This window comes from Achroia grisella, unplaced genomic scaffold, assembly GCF_030625045.1.
Source record: "Achroia grisella isolate CSIRO2021 unplaced genomic scaffold, CSIRO_AGI_Agris_v1 utg402, whole genome shotgun sequence".
Taxonomy (NCBI): domain Eukaryota; kingdom Metazoa; phylum Arthropoda; class Insecta; order Lepidoptera; family Pyralidae; genus Achroia; species Achroia grisella.
The window spans coordinates 1,754,126-1,773,091 of NW_026712841.1; the positions used below are offsets into that span (position 1 = coordinate 1,754,126).

The 18,966-nt window shown below is 39.1% G+C and overlaps 1 protein-coding gene across 1 annotated transcript in view; it reads right to left on the reverse strand.

Annotated features, from left to right (window-relative positions):
• Positions 1–2,752: 2,752 nt before the first annotated feature.
• The window catches only part of LOC131844199 (potassium voltage-gated channel unc-103-like), a 32,434-nt gene continuing 16,220 nt past the window's right edge, over positions 2,753–18,966 (reverse strand). Inside the window, exons 11-19 of the mRNA XM_059193012.1 lie at positions 9,199–9,389; positions 8,698–8,840; positions 8,231–8,424; positions 7,765–7,893; positions 6,073–6,217; positions 4,872–4,949; positions 4,218–4,606; positions 3,844–4,092; positions 2,753–3,165 (exon numbers count right to left, since the gene is read on the reverse strand). Coding sequence (XP_059048995.1) covers positions 2,989–3,165; positions 3,844–4,092; positions 4,218–4,606; positions 4,872–4,949; positions 6,073–6,217; positions 7,765–7,893; positions 8,231–8,424; positions 8,698–8,840; positions 9,199–9,389 — 1,695 coding nt within the window. The 3' untranslated portion in view covers positions 2,753–2,988. The remainder of the gene's footprint in view (positions 3,166–3,843; positions 4,093–4,217; positions 4,607–4,871; positions 4,950–6,072; positions 6,218–7,764; positions 7,894–8,230; positions 8,425–8,697; positions 8,841–9,198; positions 9,390–18,966) is intronic.

Sequence of the window (18,966 nt, forward strand, 5' to 3'; positions counted from 1 at the left end):
ACTATGAGTATGAAAACTCAACTACTGTTATTTTCATGATACTCAAGTAGGTTAGTTAGTTGTGGCAGTCTAGTAGCAGAAATAATGAATTGAAATGGTTTTAATTCTGCATCTGTAATAGATGCAGAATTAAAACCATAAGAGGTACAATTTGGTTAAAATAGATTTTATGATTTAATTGAAACGATTAATAAAGGCACGGTTGTTTTCAGAATATTAAAGTAGGTATGTATTACATTTGATTATATTATCGACCTAGTATGAATAATATATGAGTATAATCCACATGGGAAATTATTTTTGTTGTAGTTATAGTACCTACTGTAAAACGATGGCCTTGGTAACAAAAAAAATTGTAGGCAGGTATAGGAATGACACGATGTTTCTGTATGAATCGGTGATCAGTGAATATTTGAGTCTGATTTATATTTATGAAACAGCCCTTATTCACAAAAACAATAAAAGTCTACTAAATTCATTTCACATACTGAACTGTTTTATTTTTTTTCGTGCTAATAATAGCTGAAATGTTTTCTTATCAATTTATTTAGTTTTACATTCATGTACGATCACTATGCCAACGAATGTATTCTTATTTGTAGAGACTTTTCGCTTAAGTATTAGGTACACGATTATATAAATCATGACACCACCCTTTAATGATATTTGAAATAATTAATTATTTATGTATATAACATACATCTTCAAGTAAATGATTTAGCACTATCTGAATATAATTTATAGATTATAATGAAATATTTTATAGCCACTTACATAAATAATAATGATGTACAAGTAGATCCTTATATATGGTGGGTTTCATTATTGCTTATAATGATATATTGGCTAGGTTTCTTATTTCGTAACTACGATTACAACGTAAAGTCAATAATTTGAGCCATAATTTTAGTAAAACTTACACAACTTATAAACAGAGGAGTTGAAGTCGATTTTTCAATTGCACTTTTAGTTCGACAGTTCTAATCTAATGAGTGAAACGTATATACGTAAAATTAGGTATGCCTGTTTAACGAATAACAAGAACTCGTAAATAGTTTGACATAATATTTATAGCTATGCATTATATTAGACAATGCGGTAGTGTACACCTATGTGTCAAGTGATCTTCATAAACGCACTTCCACAAGGAGTATTCAGGATACAATATTAATCTCGACCTTTCTAGTAGTGTTATACATTACCTAGCTACTATGTGAAGGCAAGGAGCAAGGACGGGTAGAAAGCGTTTATCGTTTACTCTCTTCTGGAAATACAGTTCACGGTAGTTACGTAATCTCTCAGTCTTATAAACCTCATCCTGAATTTCGCGGAGATCAAAATCTATGACAAATTCAGGTGTTCAGGAATGTGTATAGGTATACAAATTATAAATTAGTTGAGTGTAATAAACAAATCTTTTCGAGAATATCGAAGATTAATACTCTCAGATAGTGCTGTCGTACTTTACACATCCATACGTAATAATAAAAAATGGCTTCACATAAAAGCCTATAAATTACATAAAATTAAAGCACCCAATATAACCATCACTTATTGCGTTTCAAACCACACGTGTCATCTCACATAAGAACCGACGACGTTCCAAGTCTCTATAATATTCTAAACGAATACGGGTTCGCTGGACATTTTTACGTTTTTACAAAAGCTTGTTCGAGATATATTTTATTACAAATGGACTCGTTGCGGTCTCGGCGGACGCATCCGCCCGACGGCAATATCGCGAGGACGTGTTCAATTAGGCGTCAACGGAAGTATAAAATTGGTCCATGCGTGAGGTGAGGGCCGCGTCAGAGGTAGGTGCGGACGTGGTCGGGCCGGGAGCGCGCGATGCGCCGGCAGAAGTGGAAGCGCGCGCGGGCCGCGGTCGGGCGCGCGCAGCCGGCGGCCGGCGCCGCGCACCCGCCCGCCAGCGAGCCGCACGACGCGGACTCGGCGAGCGAGCGCGCCGAGGGCCAGGCCCGGGATCGGGGGGCGCTCGTCTCGCCTGCCTCACACTACCTGCACCCACCGCGCCCACAAAGAGACCTTTCATTAATTATGTGATCTCTTATTAGCATTTTTTAACCCCCCCCCCCTTTGGTGAGACGTAGTGAGGTTTAGCACAACCCCCTCCCCAATATCACGTGTATTTTTAGTGCCTACAAAGAATCTTAATTTTTTTAGAAAATTATAATTTAATACATATACTATTCTGAAATTTGGGCCATGATAAAAATGTTTTTTTTGATTGCCCTAAAAATAAATACACGTGATATCTTAGTACACTCCCCCTTCCCCTTGTAATATTTTCGTGATTTTTATCAAACTCCTCCCCCTCCTTTCCAGCTAAATGTGATTAATGGACAATCCCAAACACTTCACAAAACTATCGTCTCCAACCAATACTTGTTAGTATTTTGGTGGCAGGTTTTATTATGGATTATAATGGAATGGTGCACCTGCCTGCGCTAACAGTATGCGCTGCCGGGGCACCAGTGTAGTATGACAGAAATAGCATGAAGGTCAGTCAATTCATCGTGATGAATTCACCAGGAAGTGACCACTGATGTGGTATTTTCCTCCCCCTTCACAAGCAGATTCCGTATTTCGGTGGAAACGATTATCACAAAATGTGAGTTTGAAACTCACAATAAAAGGCAAATTATATAATATATAATTTATAGAGACATTTTTTCGAGGTTATCTATGAAAGGATGCAGCATTATAATTTGTCTGGCTGTATGTTGTTCGGACTAGTTATTACTATACAATTCATAATATTCTTGAGTGTACTGAAAATCTAGCAGCTCAAACATAATATATTTTTTCGAAAAGTAACATCTTTTCGAAAAAGTATATTATGTTTGAATCTGAATTTGTATACGAATTATTCTTGTTTCGAAAATAGGTATTTTCCATTGGCTCCACATATTGTTAAATAATTATGTACACGTAATTTATATGAAAAGTATATAAAACATAATAATGTTACCTGTAAAAAGAGTGCGAATGCGGTGGTGGTGGCAGCGCAGGGGGAACAGGTGCGTGCGGTTCCGAGGCGGACCGCTGCACGCCGGGCGTGCGCTCGGCTCGTTCCCCGCGTCCGTACCGTGGGCCGTTGCGATCACGATCCCGATCGCCGTTCCAAGTCCATTCCCATTGATTCTGTTGCATATTTATGTGTAATTAGCGAGACTAGATCCGAAATTACTATTCATTAACTTTTCATTGCATCAGAAGTGTACAACAGACGATTTCACCTCTCACAGAAATTTTGTATTAGTATGTTTTTATTATCCTATTGGAGAGAGTAGGTTAGAATAAGAATATCACAATAATATCTATTAAATATGAATTTAGGTATGGCTATAGTACCCAACCAATAAATCGCCTCCATAATTACCAGAGTATTAGAACAAATCTATCATTCAATAATAACGCGAGAAAGGATTTACGGATAAATATTTTATACTGTAAGCTACATGCATGCGTTTTTGCTTTAGTGCTACCTGTTAGCACATGAAACCTCTTTTTGTATAAAAGCCTTTTTCTTTTTTCATGTGCCAACACTACCTACATAATTGGTGATCAATAAGAATACAAGTTTGTTATATTTACAATTGAAGAAATTAATAATTATATCTTTGATATCTTTTTATACTTCTTAACTTTACGTATTTAGTATTAGATACATATTAAAGTTCATAGTCAGGTATAGCAAATTTTTTAAGAAATTGAAAACTATCGTATATTTAAATTTTATGCCTACAATTATATTATTGGTTGATTTGAGATAAAATGTGATATACATATTAATATAGTAATGTTAGATAAATATCATACGTCATTTTTTTGAGGCACAGATAGAGAGGTTTTCGGCAGCGGTTGTGAAGGCGTGTGCGCAGGTTGCGCATTGTGGTGTGCCGGGTCCCGTGCTTGGAGTAGTTGTAGGATACGGCGAACGTCACTCGTGAGGCCAGTTTCAAGAACAGCCACTCGCCGACTCAACTCTTCTAGTCTAGTCAATACAGTGGCTACCGATGCGGCTGTTGCTGCGGCGCCAATGTTTTGATATTGCGGCGAAACACTATCCTGAAATATAAATACATAATCGTTTTTTACATAGAATCATTAGATATCTACTTCATAACAAAGTAACTAGTATGTATTTGACACATTTTGTTTCGTTTTAAAAAAAGAAATTAGTCGATACGTACATGGGCAGCATTTTGTGCTTTTTCAGAGTTGAAAGAAAGTGCGGCTGGTCGGCCCGTTTGGTGAAGATTAACAGCTGAATGTGGGGCCGAGCGCGATGACGGTGTTCGCGCGGCGGAAGGTGGCGCGGAGGGCGCTAAGATGTCATCGCAAGAGACGTGCACGGGAGCAGGCGGTGCCGCCGGGGGACTAGGCGACGCGTTGGTGTAGTACGAGCTTGGGTTCGTACTGAGGCTGGACACTGGTAATGTAGTGCTGTGGGCGGGTGTACTGATAGCTGGCTCCCCAGCACCTGCGCCCCCAGTTAGTGGCGATGTGTCATTTAATGGACCCACCGACGATTGCCGCCGTACGGCTGCTCGACCTCTGTATGTTTGAGGTGTTGATTGCGCTGAAAATGATGCAAATATGTATATATAGATGAAAAATATGAAGTCACTGAATGAATTTAAGAGGAGGTAATTAAAGATAAAATTAGGTAATTGATTACAATTAGCTTGATGGTGACAATATTAGATACAAGAATAAAATTTCAAAAATATGTTATATGTTATGTTAGTTGACATATGTTTAGCGTCATTTATGTAATGTTTCGAGTTTTGTTAAATAAATACTTATCGATCGAGACATGCACTATTAGTTGTAGTAATACTTACAGTACTTGTTGTGCAGCGGCTGGTGTGTTTTATGATGGTAGAGGTCTGGGAAGCTCCGTTTTAGTTGCGCTAGCATGCCTGCACACAAGGGCCGCGCTCAGAGCGGGGCGGCGTGGGCCCGACAGATTGGGGGATGGCAGGCTCACATCATACACAAATTTTTGATACTTTCGATTCTAGTCAAATTTGATATAAACCTGCGTGTATGACTTCTCTACATTTTTATGGCAAACCTGCATTATCATCCCCCTCTCGTGTCGCCCGTTTCACCAATAAACAGGAGTAAATAAATAATACGGAAACAACAAGCGTAATACATGCTGCTCTTAATGAAATAAAATTTTAACATAGGTACTTTAAATTTACATTTATTATTTCATGGTAATTTTATTGTAGATATTTATACTTTGAATATGAAGGTATTATAATACATAGATACCTATAAGGTCTTTAGAGTATGTTTTTACAAAGTTTAGCTTTTTGTTTCTATTAAAATTTATGGAATTGTTGGTCTCAGAATTATTTTACGTAGGTTTTAAAATAACTGAGAGATTTAATTAATTGCTAATTATAAAACACGAACACTTATTTATTCATCACAAAAATCTGTTTTTAACTTTATTACTTTTACATACACCTGGTGTTTTCAAGAGATATTTATTATATTTTTGTGGAATTCAAATTTATTAACACAAAGTGGATTGATTTTAATGCATACGTAATATTTTAAGACTTTATGTATGATTATATTACATAAACACCTCTGAATAACCATTCTGGTTATATAGGTAGACATTATAATCATAATACCTATGTATATACATATATAGAAATGATAATAGTAAATTCAGTCTGTAGGTACTTATGTATTATTTGTACTTAAGTATGTAAAACTAGTAGATTAACAGAATTGAATAAAGAATAGTGATAGTCATAAAAGGATTAATATTTGAAAGGGAATTGCACATAGCTCCATTCATTTTCTATGTGTACAGAATCTACACTATAAAATATAATATACACGGACACCCATGTCTTTAGTGTCATTTATGTAGATATTTACAATTGTACATATAAATATAGGCACAAATAGCTTTTGTTTCTACTAATATACATGGGCGCCAGTGCTATATGGTCAGACATGTTTAGAAATGTAAAAAAATCGATTTACATTCCATTGTAGATGGTGGAGATAATTTACCAGTGATTGAATTGAGAGTAGTCGACCGTTGTTTGCTAAAGTTAAAGTTGAGCGGTGTGACGTCTTGTCCAGCTTTGTCTGTGGAGAATTCGAGAATACCTCGGCTGGCAGGAGATTCGGTATCGTCGTCACTACACTGTGAATCCTAAAATTACAAAATTGAAGATGTAACGATTTCTTGCTATACTTTTTTTTAGTAGGGGAGCGGGGGGCACGTTGTTGCAGGGGTAGGAAGTTACACGCGTTTTTACCGGGATTTTAAACTCTTTGATGGATATAATTTGACTCATTTGTGTTGTTATAACGTCGTGCACTAGATAAAAACTATCAATGACCCGCCAAGCGCAAAGGAGCTAGGTTGTGTGCATGTGTCTCGATTTCAACCAAGTAAGTAAAAAAATCTTTTACGAAATTTTTGATTCCTGATGCCTATATCTTTTATTTCCTCAAAATTTTTAACCTTGAACGTTCATTACATATCTACCTTGAATTTGCAATATTATTTTATTCTGATATTGATATACATTAATGATGACTTCAATTTATATTAAAAAACGTATCATGGGGCAAGTAGTTACAATTGTTTGGGGTAAGTTGTTACATGTAACAACTACGCTTAAGCTTACTATAAAATTGAAGAATTCGTTAACGATAATAATGTTTTTATAGAAAAACTTCAAATCCATAGCACTGACAATATTATCTAATTACACTAATAATGAGTGCGTGTTATACTGTAATTATTTATATAAAAAAACATCTATTAAAAAGAGCAACACACAAGTTTGTTGCTCATTCTTCTTGTGATGAATCTGCATTCCGAATGAGTGGTAGAATCAAAATATGACTATTCAAAAGTGCTTGTAATGAGTTTATTTGAATAAAGATTATTTCTATTTCTATTACTATTTCTATAAAACTCGATTTAAAAAATATTCCCCCCAGTTGGTATAAAAATAATATGGCTGGGCAGGACTGGTTTCCTGGTTTTAAATGTTACAAGACTGTTTAAAATGATGTCTATTGTTTATAATGTTTTAAAATAATAATAAAAAAATATGTATAATTAATGATTGTGTTTATTTATCTACCGTAACATCGTGCCCCGATGATGTAACAACTAGCCCCAATTGGGGGGTAAGATGTTACAATCGACTTGTTTAGTTAAATTTCCCATCGTGAAAAAAATACATACATTTTAATAAATTTTCTGTCATATTTTAATAGCTAAATAGACATACTAACTTTGCAAGTAATCCAATGTATAATTTGTTTCATAGCTTTTGTCATATTAACATTTATCTAAAAATTGTAACAATGTGCCCCCCGCTCCCCTACGTTTTGAAACTGAAATATAAGATGCCATTTTATACACAATTCGTAGGTAAATGATTTATTGTGCTCCTATAGTGCATGTGTACTGTTTAATAAGATATGTACTATAAAGTACAAAATAATGTAAAATATCAATAATAATATATACTATTAATTATGGCATACCTACTTTCAATTAACTACATTTTCTTTTCATGAAATTTGGTAGTACGTATTTCATACATGCTGCATTGTAGAGATTCTATTTGACAAATTCTTTAAGTGTTGGATAGCCCATTAATCATGGATGGCTATAGGCTATATAACATCTCTCTACGACCAATACGGGCATCAATGGAAAATATTTATTATACGCACCACTTTTTCAGCAAATGTTTCAGTGTGTGGACGGCGCGTCGTACGCGCGTACGCTTCACGTAAAAGACGAGCTTCAGACGGATTTTCGTAACGCATGCGACGCCTAGGCTCTATGCCACTCAATTCCTCCTATATAAAACAGCAAAATTACATATTAAATAAATCTAATATTTAAAAAGTTAATTAAGTCTTGTGAAATTATAATAATGAGTAAAACGATGCATTATATATATAATATATAATGCTGAACGGTTAAAGGGAATAATTTTCTAACCAGTAACAGAAAGATTAAATTTTTAGGTTTATATGAAAATAAACATAAAAATGAAATTTAAATATCTTATCACCTATAGAAAAATACTTTATCAACGAGTAGAGTGAATCGTATTTAAATTAAAACAAAAAATATTGGGGCTGGGGCGGCTTGCCGCAATATATTGTTAATAAAATTTAGATAAACGCATACATCACGCATATTATATGTAATCTCCAGGTTATTGACGAAGGAGGCTCGGAACTCTGGATAGAAGTCAAGAACGTCGAGCAGGTCGTCCCGATGCACACGATGCAGGTCGCAGTACGTGAGCGCCCGCACGCGGCAGTTGCTTCGCCCGACAGTCGGATACACGCACGGATTTTCACCAAATATGTCATCTTTACCTGATTGTACAAAATGTATTATATAGTAATATATTACTTATTTAAATTGTATTAAAAAAATATTACATTTTATTTACTAAAGCAATTTAAATAAGTAGTTTTGAACGTATCTTACTCTCACGTTTTTCTTCACAATTATATGGGTTTAATTAAATAGGTAGTAAGTAAGATAAAAGTATTCTTCTATATTGTAATAAGTAGCAAAACGTTCAATCTGTATACACTATTCTGTTATTTGTGTTGTCTAAATACTTAATATAAATCATCTCTTACCTAGAATAGCCATGACGATATCGTCTTTTAGTATTTCAATAGATCCCCGAGAAATGAAATACAAAGACGTGAGAACATCACTCCGATGAACCAAAGTTTCACCAGGAGGAGCGTGTGTGGTCTTGAACCTCAGTGATAGTGCCCTATTTAAATTAAACGCATAAGTTTTATATCCTCACGTATATGGGTTATTAAATTATCTACATTACCTTGTATTGGACATACATATAAATATTTACAATAATTTGATACTTTATATATATTAATTATGTATTAGTATTGATAATGATAATTTAATTTCATTATTTTAAAAAAATCAGATATTGTGATCAGTTTGTACGAGAAAATAAAACTGTTTGTACAGTTTTCCATGCAATTTCCTTCCTTCTACAAATATTTCAAAATCAAAATTAGCCGAATTGGTCCAGCCGTTGTCGTGTTTTAGCGAAACTAACAAACGTCATTTCATTTTTATATAAGATAATTGGAGTTAGAACATACCTGAGGCATCCTGGACTAGCACCTTCAAAAGCAGAACAACTAGCAAGCAAATTGCGGTTGAGATGAAGGCAAATGTCGGCTTGAAGGCATTCAGGGAAACCCTTAAGTAAACTAGACGTATCGATTCCATTGGTGTAACTCCATGCATGTTGAAAATATTCCTCTAGCCTTTGACGCAAGGGATTAGCTATCTGTGAAACGAAAATATGGGATTTTTTTATATAATTGTAATGGCAAATTAACTAATGGAATTATATAGTGGACATCACATTTTCATGTGACACCCGTGATACCACTCATGCATTGCCATTCTTTGGAATATCACGACTTTTGTTCTGTGAATTCATTGCTTACCTGAATCCTACAACCTGAACATATCTTACAAAGAAGTATTAGCGGCTGGAGTAGGAAGACTGAGATTTATACGCATACTTTTTACAGTCTTGTCTACCTTTACCTAGTCATGCCATCATCATCATCATCATTGCAGCCCGGAAGACGTCCACTGCTGGACATAGGCCTCCCCCAAAGATCTCCACGACGATCGGTCCTGCGCTGCTCGCATCCAATGCCTTCCAGCGATCTTGACCAGATCGTTGGTCCACCTTGCTGGAGGCCTTCCCACGCTGCGTCTTCCGGTCCATGGTCGCCACTCGAGGACTTTACTGCCCCAAGGGCCATCTGTCCTACGAGCTATGTGCCCTGCCCATTGCCACTTCAGAGTCGCAATTCTTCGGGCTATGTCGGTCACTCTGGTTCTTCTGCGGATCTCCTCATTTCTGATTCGATCACGCAGAGTAACTCCGATCATAGCCCTCTCCATTGCCCTCTGAGTGACTCTGAGCTTGTTGATGGGGCCCATAGTTAGCGACCACGTCTCTGTTCCGTAAGTCATCACTGGCAACACACATCGGTCGTAAACCTTCGTCTTGAGACACTACGGAAATTTGGACGAAAAGATATATCGGAGCTTCCCGAACGCTGCCCATCCGAGTTGGATTCGACGATTGATCTCTTTCTCTACTGGTCTGCTCTTATCACTACGACTGATTGTATTTGACCCAAAAAATTAGTGCTTGTTGGTAGTTTGTATTCACACGTTTCGACTTGTAAATGTAAACTTACAAGGATTATTTAAAAGAGCAACACACAAGTTTCTTGCTCGTTCTTCTTGTGATGAGACAGCTTTCCGAACGAGTGGTAGATAAAAAACAAATTGTTATGACTATTCAAAAGTGCTTAAATTAAGTTTATTTGAATAAATGATTTTCTATTCTATTCTATTCTATTCTATTCTCGAAATTGGATCTACCTAGCTGGATAGTTTGCCCTAAGTATACGTAGTGATCGACAATTTCGAGTATAGAATCACCGATTTTTACGGGAGCAGGTACGACATGGACGTTTGACATAATTTTCGTCTTGTCCATGTTCATTTTAAGACCTACTCCTTGTGAGACTCTACTGAGGTCTTCGAGCATTTTGCTAAGGTCTTCCAGGGTCTCAGCCATGACCACGATATCGTCGGCAAATCGAAGGTGATTGATGTACTCGTTAATGTTGATGCCCAGCCCGCTCCAGTCCAGAAGCTTGAAGACATCTTCCAACGTAGCGGTAAACAGCTTTGGCGATATGACATCGCCTTGTCTGACAGATCGCTGCAGTTGGATAGGCTTCGAATTCTGTCATGGAGGCGAACTGACATAGTGGCGTTTTCATACAAACATTTCAACGCTTCGATATATCGATAGTAAATTTGGCACCGCTGGAGAGACTGTAGCACAGCCCACGTCTCGATCGAATCAAAAGCTTTTTCATAGTCCACAAACGCCAAGCAAAGTGGCAGGTTGTATTCTTCGGTCTTCTGAATTACCTGCCGCAACGTATGAATGTGGTCTATGGTACTGAAGCCTTTTCGGAACCCGGCTTGTTCAGGAGGCTGGAAGTCGTCAAACCTGCGCGCGGGACGATTTGTGATGACTCTCGAAAACAACTTATAAACATGGCTCAGCTGTGTTACGGGTCTGAAATTCTTCAGAAGCGATTTGTCTCCCTTCTTGAAAAACAGAACCACACCACACCCCTTTGCAATGCTTGAGGCGTTTTGTCCTCGAGGATGACGGAGTTGAATAGCTTCTGGAGGATTCGTAGAACAGTTCTACCTCCAGCCCTCAGAAGCTCAGCAGTAACTCTATCATCGCCCGGCGCCTTGTTGTTTTTAAGTTGTTTAAGAGCCATACCAATCTCGTATAGGCTGACGTCCGGGATATCTTCGGTATAGTATCGGGTTAATTTGGTTCTAGCAGTGGCACTCAATGAGGAAGTAGCCATTATTATTGTTAAAAGTTCCATATAGATTATAGTTGCATATAGATGGCGTGATTGGTATCGATGGAATTCTTCATAGTTTTGCAAACGTTTTAAAAAACAAAACTGTGTTGTCAAAAATGTTTAATCAATTTTTAAAAAGTTATATATACATGTTAAAATGAAATAATGCGTTTAGAAAAGTAATTTTCATATATTTACTCATTTTGTTATTTTCCAGTACTTAATTACACTTTAATCAGTGCTAATATGGGGCTCAATGTTTTCAACATGCTTTCATAGATGGCATTGTCGTCATTTGTATCGGCCTAATTAAATGTCTTTTTTATATTTTCCAATAATAAGCACTTAATATATTATTACTGTAAATTAAACATATAAAAAATTTTTAAGTAAATTAAAAATAGCCGAACAAGCAAGTAATACTATTTCCAATAATACTTATGTATGAAGTGTTGTCATATTAAAAATAAATACATGTATTATGGATTTTTTTGAATAATCGATAACAGGATTTTATTACAGCGCATTATTCGATGATGCTTTTAATGAGTCGTTGTGAACAGTAAATTTTCATTATTTTGTATTATAGCAGTGTTCCGTTTCAAAGAACGGAATATAGTAGTACATTATTAGTGTCGTTGGTTATTTACATTTGTACTGAAAAATCGATTACATAATAATTTAAAATATCGAGTACGAATCGTAGCTGTCTTCGAATACTGGCAACTGGTAAGATTAAAATGATATTTAAAAAAAAGAGAGAAATCGACCCTAACTCGAATACCATAAAGTTGATTTTCCTTTCTCATTAATATCATAGCAGTTTGTTTTTAACTTGCGTATGACTCTGTGGTATGATGTTTAATGTGTATTGTTATTGTACGGTGCATACATTTCAAAAATTATATTTTAATGTAGGTACATACATTTCATACATGTCAAAAATTATCTTTTAATGTAGGTACATACATTTCTTTCATACATTTCATACATTTCAAAAATGAACTTTTTATGTAGGTACATACATTTCTTTCATACATCTCATACATTTCAAAAATTATATTTTAATGTAGGTACATACATTTCTTTCATACATTTCATACATGTCAAAAATTATCTTTTAATTTAGGTACATACATTTCATACATTTCAAAAAGTATCTTTTAATGTAGGTACATAACACCCCATGTCAGACCCCTTGTATTTGGAAGAAACTTAAAAATAATGCCAAAAATATTAGATGAATATATTTTTAATACGAATATTGTTTTATTTTTGTTCATCAACTTTATCCCTCACTAACAATACTAGTAGTAGTACATAACCTGGTTTATACCGCTAAAGATATTGAAAGATATACGAGTAATTCAGAATGTTATCAAGTTCAAAATAAGCACACATTACTTGCTTAGATAACAGAGTAATATTACTCGTAATAAAAACATTTGTAACACCCATATGTATACTACGTATGTATAGTAAGTACTTACGCTGCGGCGCCGTAAGACTCGTCTACCTCATCTACTCATCTACGCGCGGTAACCGCGCCGACCGACCAATAGGAGCGCGCCTCTCGTGTTTCCAGAAAGTTCGCGACTAACGGACGATATAGTAGAAAGGCAATGAGTGTCACAGTGACATCATTATAATATTTTCTCGTTAAATTTTATTGTAATATACACAATTTCGCACTAAATAACGTGTTACCCCGTTACACATTTCTAATAATGAAAAACCTAGACCGACCCTGTTCACTTAATCTTACAAGATCTGACTTTAAAAATTACGATATCCTCATATAGCCTTTCATTTCCCCTTTCAATACTTTTTCGCATTAAAAAGTAGCCTTTCTCAGGGTCCTACATTATCTGTCTACCAAATTTCAATTAAATCAGTTCAGTAGTTTTGGCGTGAAAGCGAGACAAACAGACAGACTGAGTTACTTTAGCATTTATAATATTTGTAAGAATATCGCTATTAAAAATAGGGGTTGGTGAAAGACGGGTGAAAATTTAGGCGTGTATGTATTTTCAATGTAACATTATAAATAAATAAAAAATTGTCCATAATACAAAAAAATATTTTTTCGGGGTAGGCCACCCCTATGACTTAGGCGTATAAAAAATAGATAACAACCCTACCTCAGACCTGGCAAGTATACATATCAAATTTCATCAAAATGTGGGAGAAATATGGCAACTAACACTGTGATACAAAATTTATATATAAGATATAGCCGAATTCTCATTAGGTAAAAGAGGGGTACATCGTAGAATACATGAGGTATATACCAGTAAATAATTGTAGCTAAAATCAGTCTCATACATATAACGATTGAAATAAAAAATCGTATAGCCCGATTTTGATACGTACGAGTATAAACGTATCAAAATCAGGCTATACGTATAGCGCAGACGCGTTACAACATATCAAAAAAATAGGCATGGAATGTAAAATAAACCATAACATAATAGGTATATACATTGGCACATAAGCCATATCTGCAGAGTGTCGGCTAACGATATTATACCTACACATTTACATTGAATCTTGAATCGTCCCTAATGAGGTACACGATACAGTTACCTACATATCTATTATATACATATCTTTGCAAAACAGATGTCATGTAGACTGAATTGACTGCCATCTATTTTCATGCTTTGTTACTAAGCACCCACTAGTAATCCGAACTGCTTCAGATCTAGCGACATCTAGCGGCTACGGTGGCGAAATAAAATAGCCCGAAGAATAGCCCGAGTTAGGAAGGAACCATTTTCTTGTATGGGATGGGGTATCTGTATGTAATATTATGTTATCTGTGGTTCTAGGGTCTTTCGCCGTGTTGTTAACAGGTGCCCGTGTTGTCGTGTATAATTGTCCATAGAAGTTCTCAATTTCCCTCAAAAGTTCGGGTTTAGACGATACGATCCTGCCGTCATCCGTCTTAAGTCGCGTCAGCTGGCTCTGTCCGGCAGCCCGATCCCTGTTAAAGACTTTTGAGTCCTTGTTTCTCTCAATGGCCTCCTTTACACAATTTGTGTTAAAGTGCCGTAAGTCACGAGTCAAGGACTTAGAGATCTGCCGGCTAAGTTGCCGATACTGGGAAGCGTCAGTCGGAGACTGCAGGACCATACTTCGCCTTTCATCCATCAGTTTGAGGGTAGAGATAGATATTATATAGAGAAGTGCTTAGACCCAGCCGCACGGACAGTTTCCAGGAACCTGTTGTTGTAATCGTCCACGTCAAACGCTGAAAGCTTTCGGGGTTTTGGATCTGTATAGGTGTAGGGCGGAGCGTAGATTTCATCAGTCGGGATCGTTCGAGTTTCAGATTCAGATTCAATGTGCCTCTTTTTTTTTTATACTCTGTGGTGGCAAACAAGCATACGGCCCATCTGAAAATAAATAAATAATAATACGGTAAATGGTTACCGTAGCCTATGGACGCCTGAAGCACCAGGGGTGACACGTGCGCGTTGCCGACCCTTAAAAAACCTTAATATACTCTTCTTGAAAAACCCCATGCTGTAATCTCGTGAGAAAACCTCGGCAGGAAGTTCATTCCACAATCTAAGTGTACGCGGGAGGAAGCTCCTCTGAAACCGCACTATCCGAGACCACTTAGGTTCCAGCGTGTGGGAATGAATTCCCTGTCGATGGCGAGCGGTGCGATGGTGAAAGGTGGCCGTAGGCATCATGTCGAACAATTCCTCGGAACACAGTCCGTTGTATAATCGGTAGAACACACAAAGCGAAGCGAAGTCTCGCCTCAAACTAAGTGGCTCGATACCGTCAGAGAGATTGGGATCATCGACAATTCTCATAGCACGTCTCTAAACCGAGTCAAAAGGACCGAGCTGGTATCCAGGTGCTCCTGCCCAAAGATGAGAGCAGTACTCCATGTGCGGCCGAACTTGAGACTTATATAAGAGGAGTCTCTGGTCCGCAGTGAAATACCGCTTCGCTCTATTGAGCACACCGAGTTTTTTGGACGCCAGCTTAACCTTTTCTTCGAGGTGACTACGGAACTCAACTGTGCTAGAGATGTCAATACCGAGAATCCCAATACTCTTAGAGATGGTAATGGACGTGTTCTGGAATTGCGGAGCCACAGCAAAAGGGGTTTTCTTAGCGGTGAACGCGCAGGCTTTTGTCTTGGTAGGGTTGAATTGAACTAAGTTCAGTCGCCCCCAATCGGAGCCTCTGGTAAGAGTACTATCGATTTCAGACACAAGCTGTTCGCGGTTTGCCTCCACAACGGAAAGAGGGATATTAGCACGGCCCGTGTAAAATGCGTCCCCAGTACTGTCATCCGCATAACAATGAATGTTAACTGTAGTTAACAAATCATTGATATGCAGCAAAAACAGTGTCGGGGAGAGAACGGAGCCTTGCGGGACGCCAGCGTTAATGTCCATGCTATCGGAGCAACTACCGTCGACTACGGTTTTGATGCATCTGCCAGACAAAAAACTAGCGACCCATTTGCATAATCCCTCTGGTATACCGTACGAGGGCAATTTCGATAGAAGACCTTGATGCCAAACCCGATCGAATGCCTTCGCCATGTCAAGGCTGACTGCCAATGCCTCACCTTTACTCTCGATGGCAAGAGCCCAACGGTGTGTGAGATACACTAAAAGATCACCAGTTGAGCGATTATGGCGAAAGCCATATTGACGATCGCTCAATAGATCGTGATCCTCTAGGTATCCCAGGAGCTGTGTATTAATTACACGCTCCATCACCTTGGAGAGTAGAGATGCGATAGCGATAAGCCTGTAGTTTGATGGGTTTGATCTGTCGCCCTTTTTTGGCACAGGGTGCACAAGGGTGGTCTTCCATGAAGACGGAAATTACCCAGAGGAGTACGAAAGCGCGAAAAGGCGCGTGAGTACGGGACACAACTCCGGAGCACACTTCTTTAACACCAATGCCGGTATGCCGTCTGGCCCATTCGACTTGTGGACGTCAAGAGACAGTAACTCTCGCCGGACACGCCGTTGCGTTACGGATATTTCCGGCATAGAGTTACCACACCATGGGATGGTAGTAGGTATGGTGTCCCCGGCGTCCAAAGTCGAATTTGAGGCAAAAAGAGCGCACAACAAATCGGCCTTCTCTTTTGCACTGATTGCCAAGTTATCATCCGGCTTCCGTAGTGGTGGTAAGGACGACTGACTAAAGTTACCTTCGGCAGCTTTGGCAAGCGACCAAAAGGCACGACTTCCAGAAGGATGTCGTGCTAGTCGTTCACCAGTTTTACTGACGAAGTCGAATTTGGCTCTAGCAATTACTCTCTTACTAAACCTGGATGCAGCATTTAAATTCCGCCTTGCATCAGATATGTCAACATCACTGTTGGAACGAGCCGTGGTCCAAGCCTGATAAGCAGTTTGTTTAGCCTGTCTGGCTACTCTGCATGACCTATTAAACCACGGTCGCTTTTTCGCCCCTGAAGAAACAAGCAGATTTGGAATAAAACATTCCATACCCGCAAGTATGACTTCAGTAACGGCGGCTGTACAGGTATCGACGTCTTCTGATGCAAAGCAGTACTGCTTCCATGGGTACGATGCGTAAAATTCTCGCAATCTGTCCCAATCTGCAGACTTATAATGCCACATACGACGTTGACAAGGAGGTCGGGATATGGCAGGTTTTGTGCACAGTACCTGGGATCGGATAAGGCAGTGATCTGAAGAACCAAGTGGTGCCTCCACGGTCACTGAATATCCGTCCGGTCGTGTAGTCAGCAGAAGGTCCAGTAAGGAGCTCGTATGGGTCTCGATATCAGGTATTCTCGTTGGAGAATGAACCAGTTGCGAGAATCCATAGGCCAGAGCAAACTCGTGAGCAGTTCTCCCCGCGTGGTCGGTGAGCCGAGAACGGAGCCACTCGATGTGATGGGCATTGAAGTCTCCAAGTATCACTAGACTTGCGGAGGGATACTGCTCAAGAACTTTATCAGACGTCAATTGAAGGTGCTCAAACAGACGAGTCGTATCCTCGTCACCGCTATGAGACCTGTACAGGCACGCATAGATGCCGGTGTAGTCACCCTGATCAATGCGAACCCATAGGATTGACAGGTCTTTTTCTTCTAGACCAAGAAGGCGGCGACAGCAGATATCTTCCCGGACATACAAACAAACCCCGGCATGACGCACAAATTTGTGCTCGAGTTTATATCCAGGGTACAGCAGGTACGAAGTGTCAGCCGGAGAGGATATCTGCGTCTCCGTAAGGAATAAAAGGGTCGGCTTGGCGGTCTCAAGGTGATGGTGGACCGCATTGATGTTTCCGTGAAGTCCCCTGATATTACAGAAATCCATATCTAATGTGGATTGGGGTGCTGAAGTACTAAATTTCCTTTTTTTGCTTCTGGTCATGGTAGTTAGGCAGTATTTTTTTTTTAAGGTTAAAGGGGAATGGTTGCGCCGGTATCAGAAAGGGCAAAAGGTGCATCAACGCACCCCAGCATTGCACAGGTTGGGCGACTTGGTGGCACGGCGGCCGGAAGGGCCCCCGGTCCCCTCACTGGTGTAGCAGCCGGGTCCACTCCGGTCTCCTCCTCCGGCACGACTACTACACCAGGGATTATGCACAGGCGGCGGTTCAGCCTCCCAGGGCGGAGATTATGTAATCCCTGGGTTCGGGAACCCAACAACCTGCGGGCGGCCAGCGGTTAGCCGTTTCACCGGGTCTCCCTGAACGCCACGCCACCACGTCGCGCCTATGCAATCCCGAGGCACTGTTGGACACACATGTCCACCAATACCAGCACAACCCATCCCCATGGGGCTCTGGTCACCTTACTCACCACAGGAACACAGTGCTGTTGTGTAGTGCAAGTACAGCACTGTTTGGCTGTGGTTTTCCGCTTGGTGGAGGTACTACGCCAGTTCGGGCCGCCCCAAGTCGAGCAAGATGTATCGAAACACATCTTGCTGTGCCCTCCCTTCTTAAAAACACCTCTTACAATCCGGTGATCACTTCCAATTTTGACGGCCTTGATCACAGAGACATCATTAAAAATCTGTCTTCTCGTTGACAAGATGAAATCTATCTCGTTTTTTGTGGCACCATCGGGACTAATCCACGTCCATTTCCGGTGTTCCGGCTTCCTGAAGAAGGAGTTCATCATAAAGAGGTTCTCCTTCTCCATGAAGTCGGCCAGCATTTGACCTCGGAAGTTCCGATCACCGATATCAAATTGCCCCACTCTCAGCTCATCACCGCTCCGTTTGCCCAATTTTGCGTTAAAGTCCCCCATGATAACGTTATAATGAGTCTTTGTACTATGTATGGCTCTGGAGATATCCTCATACATAGCCTCAACCTCATCGTCGGAGTGCGTCGAAGTTGGAGCGTACACTTGGATGACCTTCAATGAATACCGTTTTGGTAATTCTGAGTATCAGGTACGCTATC